Below are 7,649 nucleotides of genomic sequence, written 5' to 3'. Positions count from 1 at the left end.
ATTACCTTTCTACTCAATTAACTTCAGGAGCTCCCTATTATATTATGTTCAGGATCAAATATAAAATCCCATTTAGCATTTAAAGTACTTTACAACATACCTTCTTCCTCCCTTTCCTGCAGTCTTTTTATTTTCCTCCATTTATTTATGGTCCAATGACACTGGACTTCTTGTTCCTCCCACTTGACACTTCATCACCTGACTTCCTGTCTGACTGTCTCTTATGCTTGGAGTGCTCTTTTTCCTAACCTCCAACTTCTGGCTTCCTTTAAGATTTGGCTTAATTCCCACCTTCTGCAGGAAGCCCCTCTACCTGAACTCCCCCCTTCCCTTTGAGATGACCTTCCACATACCCTCTATAGAGCTTGCATGTACACTTTTTTTTGCATGTTGTCTCCCATGTTAGAATGTGGACTTCTTGAGGGCAGGAATCATGTCTCCCACTCTCCTCCCCTTGCCATTTCTTTGTATTCTGGCACATAATAAGTATGTGATAAATTCTTGTTGTGTGACATTAGGAAACTTCTTTAGGCCTCAGTTTTCTCATCTATCAAATAAGAGGATTGGGCTAGACGGCCTTTAAAGGTCCCTTTTGGTTGTAAATCAATAATCTTATGACCACTGTGTGTGTGTGTGTGTGTGTGTGTGTGTGTGTGTGTGTGTGTGTATGTGTGAACTGCTAATGAATCATTAAACACTGTTAGTATGGAATGAGTGGGAGTAACACCCAGGGCAAGAGAAGGAATTCACTTTTTACCAACGGTTAACGGGTCAGGGGAATTTCACAAGTGGTTAAGTAAACAAGGTCAATGCTAGAACAAAGGGCAATGAAGACTTTTATACTTCATAAAGGGAGAAATTGTTAACACCAGGACAAAGTCCTCTGGAAGTGGGTCCCAGAGCATACTTGGGAACACTGCTAACATCACACAAACCTCCTTCCTCACAAACGAGAACAAAACCCAAACAAATAAACAAACCCCAATGAGACTCTGAATATATAACTTAACCAATTCAGGTTTCACCACAGTTTAGGCACCTAGGTGGTGCAGTGGATAGAATGCTAGACATGGAGTCAGAAAGACCTGAGTTCAAATCCTGACTTAGAAAACTGCCAGATGTTTGGCCTTAGGCAAGTCACCCGACCTTTCTCAGCTTCAGTTTCTTTTTCTGTAAAATGGAGATAATATGAGACAGCACATATAAAATGCTCTGTAAAGCACAATGTACCATATCAATGCTAGTTATTATTATTAATATTAGCTGTAATTCTAGACATGAATCTTACAATGGAAAGTTGGGACCATAATGGTTACATGATTTTTCTATTATGATTAGAGTTCTTGATAAACGAACCCATAATTCAAACAAATCCTTCTCTGATGTGAAACCTTTAGGATTCCATGCAAGATCAATTTTTGTTTTGTTGGGGTTTTCTAGACCTAGGGATTTATGGCATTTCAAGTATGTCACTATTTCTTCTTGGTAGTTTATTTAACTTGTAAACTTGCTGCTTATGTTTTTAGTATTTTACAAGTGCCAAAGAGCCTGTTTAAACAATACACTGAAAACCTAAAAACAAACATTTCAAATATGACATTGCTGTAATTGGGAGTGGGGGCACAGAAAAAGATAAAAGAAAATCAGTAAACTGTAAACATTCTCAAAGGTGGTCAGAGTTAAGCACTTTTTAAAAGAGGGAAAACATTCCTGCTGTATGAAGAATATAAACTAATATTTTATAACTACATGGCTGCAGCAACAACTGCAAAGATGCAACCATTTCTTGATAAAAACCACTCTGTGCTACAGAGATATAAAGAAAATTTAGAGGAAATCAATGTAATTCTGGAATGTTGCTGGAAGGTAACAAATTAGACCAATGCAGAGAGAGATGGCAACTCAAGTTGAGCAAACATGTTAGGTGTTGCTTAGGTGAACATTCTTCTGGTTGCATAGTGGACAGAAGATCAAGTTAAAAATTCATCCTCAGACACTTACTAGCCATGTGACCCTGAGCAAGCCACTCAACATGTTTGCCTTAGTTTCCCCAACTGTAAAACGGGGATAACAACAGCATCTACATTGCAGAGTTGTTAGGATCAAATGAGATATTTGCAAAAAGTGCTTAGCATAGTGCCTGGTACATGGTGCTATATACATGGTCTCTCTCCCCTAAATATCCTCTCCAAAGCTCAGAAGTCTTTGGTGCGGCTCATTCATAGACATTCTAAGTTTTACCATTGCCACTGGACAGAAATTCTAAAGAAAGGTTCGTCTGGGATACTGGGATCACACCTGCTTGTTCCTATCAGACTATTGCTTGGGAAGCAGTGCTCACCACCACTGTCCCCAGCCTTTTGTTCTAGCAATAGGAAAAGAGGAAAACATTTGAGAACTGGGTACCCTCTAAGTGATGCTGATTGGACCATTTTTGTGGCTGTTGCATAGGGCAATAATTAACTGACACACGGAACATATAGGCTATTAAAAGAGAGAATACAATAAAGGATTACAGCAGAGTATCTTTTATTAGAAAGGATAACAAAGAACTTTGTATATAAGTTTGTATAACACAAATGGTTTGGACAACCAAGACATTCTGGTGGAGAATTAATATGGCAGTTTTGTAATAAGAACCATCAGCCCTGATATAAGTATTCTGGATGTTCAAAGTTATTCAGAAAAATGTTTGGCAGATGAAAACTTACTGGGACACACTGTTAAATAAGTAACATTTAAAAAAGTATCCCTTAAATAATATCCGTGGCTATTATTCCCCTTGAAATAAGCATTACAAATAGTGTTGACACATTTGATGTGAGCTGCAGGGTGGATTTCCCCCTGAAATATGCTACAATGTGGTAGCTATATTGCAAAGACCCAGGTCATATGAGTGATAGCTATATATTTCCCACAGAAAGTCAACAAGATGCCTAAATGACAACATACAGACTAATACACTCCCCTTCTGCACAGTAAAAGTATCTTTTGAGCCATAAAATTTTAAAGTATAAAACAACTTTGAGCTAATGGGTTCCAGAGAGAGCATCAATAAATGATGGAGGGTAGATGACCATTTGTCAGAGATGTTAAAGACAAGATTCATCCATCAGATAGTAAGATGGATGTGAAGTCTCCCTACAGGTCCTTCTCATTCTAGGATTCTGTGAATTACCCCTAGCCTTATTTTATGAATTAATTTCCTTTCTTCCAGAGCACATCTTTAATTAGGGATATAATACAGGAACAAAACAGCCTCATTTCAGCTCTACCTTCTCCCTCTCCTTTCCCCAGCTAAGACCCTATGGGAACTGAGGGCTGCAGATAATCTGCAAACTCGATAATGAGTCCTCAATAATAGCAGTGATTATTCACAAGTCTTCCTGTGTAATTGCTTGGGTTGAGAATCACCTTCCCAACAATATTGTTAACACTTGGTTTATCCCATAGGTTGAGGTGCCTTGGGGATGTTCAGCTTCTCAAGAGGATAATCAGATCGAAACAAATTAGTGTACAGGCTGGAAAGGCATCCTCCAACCCAAGCACTGGGGCCAAAAGCAGCATGATGACCATAAGATGTCATTTATCTGCTAGAATAGATGCAGGGGTATGGACCAGTACGTCCTGAGTGCTCCCTGGACCCTTCTTCACACTTTTCAATGACTTCCCCCTCTCCAGTATTAAAAAGATATCAATAAAAACCAGAAAATGGATTTCATACCACTGAAAATGAAGGATGGCTATAGTTATAATACAAAGGTTCTTAGCCTTTTTTTGTATCATGGACTCCTTTGGAAGTCTTGTGAAGTCTACGGGCTGCTTCTCAGAATAATGTTTTTAAAGGCATAGAATAAAATACACAGTATTACAGAGGAAACCAATTTATTGAAGTATAGTTATCAAAATATATCATTTTTTCATTGACCCGGAGTTAAGAACCCCTATAGTGGTAGGGAACAGAGAGAGTACCATGTTTATGGCTGATTAAGAAATAAGACAAAATATAAACAAAAATGGATCTATTCATTCAGGTCAGTTTGTTTGACTACATTTGATGTAAGATAAATATCTTATTTCCCCTATCTCCTTTTTAAAACTGAGGGCTAATAATATGGGTAAATTATATGGTAATTATTATACATCTTATTCACATATAACACCAATTCCTCGAATTGGTTACATTTCTGAGATGGATATGATTCAATATCCCATTTTACCTAATCACTTTATTTCATGACCAGTCAAGGTTATAGGAGTTTCTTTTACCTAGAGAAATGAGTATGATCTGCATTTCAACACTTCCTAGAGGCAATATCTTATTGTCTCCATTAAATAAGCTACTAGCTAGCTTTTATTCCCTCCCTCCTTGATAGCACTTGACGGTAAATTGTGGTGAGTAGTAACAGAAATTTGAAAGGAGATAGTAAAATGCCTGCTTACTTTTTATAATTGGACACACATACACACACACATACACACATATTCCATCAGCATAACAGGGCAATGTATAGTGCTGACTGGATACTGAATCATTTATAACAAAAATGACTTTGAAAAACAGATTCACCATTAGGCACTGGTGGGACCAGAGCAGTTATTAAGCATGTTACATTTCAGAAATTCAAACTCCCAGCAGCATTCCAAAAGAATGTAGTTATTAATATTTTATACTGCTACAAATTCCCATAATTTCTGTTGTTTTTTTAAACTGTACTTGTACATAACTGAAAATACCCTTTCATATAGTTTGCACTTATTGTAAGGTAGTTGAAGGGTATGCTCATTGGTATAAAAATATTTGCAAACTCAATGTAAGCACACAATAGAGTACAAAGACCTTTTGTAAAAATAAAAAAAGTCATAAGTTTAAAAAAGTCAATATTTAAACAAATACACTGTATTTTTAACACCCTCTGGCTGGGATTCTGATTTAGCATTATATGCTCTAATGATATTTTCAATCACTTTGCTTCTCCATTTAGAGGATTCACAGATTTGGTCTTGCTGAATGTATAAGACTGATGATCACACTCCAAATTTAACCATTTCTTCAATACTGTACATCTATTTTCTCTCTCTCTCTCTCTCTCTCTCTCTCTCTCTCTCTCTCTCTCTCTCTCTCTCTCCATATATATCAAAGGTGAAAGATTTAGTCTTTTATTTTTGAAAGAGAAAGAAAAAGATGCAGGCAGATTTTGTAACAAGTTAGGGAAAAAATACTATACTGTCCAGCTACGAAACAGATTTTGATTTATATCTTAAAGTAGCAGTTAAAAAAAGGACTATAAAATTGTAAAAGTTGTGAAAAACACACTGAAAGTGTCCCCTGGAAAATAAAAAATAAAAACTCAAGCTTGTTGGATAGAAGAAAATACCGAGGCCTATTTAGGCATATCACAAGGTAGGTATGTAGCCAGCTGAGCATTTACCTGGCTCCTGGATTAACAAAGAACTCACCAGCACCAAAACGTGGTTCCAGGCCTAATGAAGTTTCAATCCACTTGGGTAGTTTCTCTAACAACAGTATATGTCTTTTTTTCTCAATCTTTCGGAAAATGAGCCAGAATGGTTAATTTTCATCACAAGAGAAAGATAGTCATAAAGCCAACTCTCATTTACACATGAGGATGGGGATGGCAAGGATAACTGAAATCCGACATTCCCCAAATGAAAGTGGGAAAGGCTAGGAAATAATCTTCAAGTAAAATATCGCTTTAGCTTCTTTCTCCCTATATTATTTACAAGCAGTAAAACTGATAGCTCTAAATGTCATAACCTCTGTAGCATTTTTGGGTAGTAGTGTTTATGATTAGTGCTCAATAAGTGGGCAAAAGTCATTACTGGGAAATAAGGAGCCTGGATTACCTGAAATTAACTCCCCAGATAAAGAAGAGTTGACTTTATTTTCAAAGAACATCCATTTATAAATTTAGTTAGAAAATGGCTGACATAATTTGTAACAAAGCAGATTTCTGTAGCTCTCGTTTGCTTAAATATCCGTCAACACACAACATGGCTTCCACATGTCAAACCACACATGGGTCAGCTATGTTTTATTCTTGTACATAAATAATGACAATGCAAAGAACAGCGACTAGTCCAAGGGCTTGTAGGCCAAGAAACCAGAGCATAAACCAAAAGAAAATGACTATGACTGGCTCCACAATCCGTTCTCCGAAATACATCCTTGTGAAGCCCATGTTGATTAGGCTTTTGTTCAGTTCACCAAAAAGGGTTCCCATCTTTTTGTAGTCATCTATAACAGGTTCCACACTATGATTTTGTGATTCTTCTATGTCCTATAAATAAGAAAAAGGAAAAAAATGAATACAGTGTGGCTTAAAAGAATTAAATGTAGTCATATCATATGCAAAACCACTAGCACGCTTCTAAGCACAATCAATAAACACTCAATACGTGAGTGACAGATGTATGGGTATTTTTCTTCTTATATTCAGACAGAATTGTTAATATACTTGCTTTTCAAAAAGGTAAAAAACATCCATACCTGCAATCCAATAAATATCTATTAAGCACCTACATGTGCCAGGCACTGTGCTAAGCTCTGGAGGTACAATTAATAAAAAGAAAGATAGTCCTTGCCTTTAAGGAGCTTACACTCTAAAGCAACACACAAAATGAAGAAGGAAAAGGGGAGAACCCTAGGGAGTACTTGGCATGGAGGCATCTTGTGCGGTGGAGTTGAAACCAGGCAGAGCAGCAGACACTAAGTGGAGTGATCTGAGAGTTCAGTTGCTGCCATATATAAAGGAAGACACTGGGAGGAGTTTGGTACTCTGCCTTCCAGCCCTCCAATCAGAGGGGAGAGGAGGCTGAAGGAGGCTGAAGGAGGCAGTGTTTAGAAGAAATGAATTTAACCTGGGACAGGTCTCCTGTTAATTGAAATATCTCAACGTAAGTCTTAATTTCTGTAGATTCCAACAAATCAAACTCACCTAACAGAACCCACACCCACAAGAGCTAAAAGAGAGACATTAAAATCTGTCATGCCCTAGTTTAGTGAGATACAAATAAGATCGTAGAGACAAGCTGGTTGAAAGCTCAGTTTCTCTTTAATGCAGATTTTTATCACGACAATTTGCTGGAAATCTTTATTAGTTCCTCATTGTAGAATATCACAGATTTCAGTAAGTGGGATGACTTGGAGAAGTCATCAATCTTCTCAGAGTTAACCTCTTTTATGCTAGAGAAACATTCACCCACTTATTTCACAAAGGAGTTTACTTGGCAATGACCAGGCAGATGGGCCAGAGCCCAATTATGGCATAGCAAAACAGATACAGGTACCTTAAAGGGTCTCTGTTGCTCTCTTATAACGAAAAGTTTTTATTACTATCTACTTTATTATGTAATCTAAATTAAACATTTAACAGTTTTCTTCACATTTTAACTGTTTTCCCGTTCTCATCATTTTGGTTCTGGTACTTAAATTTCTGATTAAGGTCTGGGTTGCTTGTTAAAACAATTCAATTCCATTCAATAAGCATTTTTTCAGCAACTAACTTTGTTCAAGGCACCAAGGTAGGCACTGGAAAGAGAAGGACAAAAATGAAATAGTTTCTGCCCACAAGAAGCTTATATTCTAATGAGGAAAAACAACATAAAAATAGATAAGTAAATGCAAA

At 37.0% G+C, this 7,649-nt stretch overlaps 1 protein-coding gene across 1 annotated transcript in view; it reads right to left on the bottom strand.

Annotated features, from left to right (window-relative positions):
- Nucleotides 1–2,512: 2,512 nt before the first annotated feature.
- Nucleotides 2,513–7,649, bottom strand: part of FAM241A (family with sequence similarity 241 member A) — an 87,821-nt gene continuing 82,684 nt past the window's right edge. The window contains exon 3 of the mRNA XM_021001400.2: nt 2,513–6,302. Coding sequence (XP_020857059.2) covers nt 6,057–6,302 — 246 coding nt within the window. The 3' untranslated portion in view covers nt 2,513–6,056. The remainder of the gene's footprint in view (nt 6,303–7,649) is intronic.

Source organism: Phascolarctos cinereus, unplaced genomic scaffold, assembly GCF_003287225.1.
Source record: "Phascolarctos cinereus isolate Bilbo 61053 unplaced genomic scaffold, phaCin_HiC Scaffold_9;HRSCAF=440, whole genome shotgun sequence".
Classification (NCBI taxonomy): Eukaryota; Metazoa; Chordata; class Mammalia; order Diprotodontia; family Phascolarctidae; genus Phascolarctos; species Phascolarctos cinereus.
This window is presented reverse-complemented; position numbering and strand designations above follow the sequence as displayed.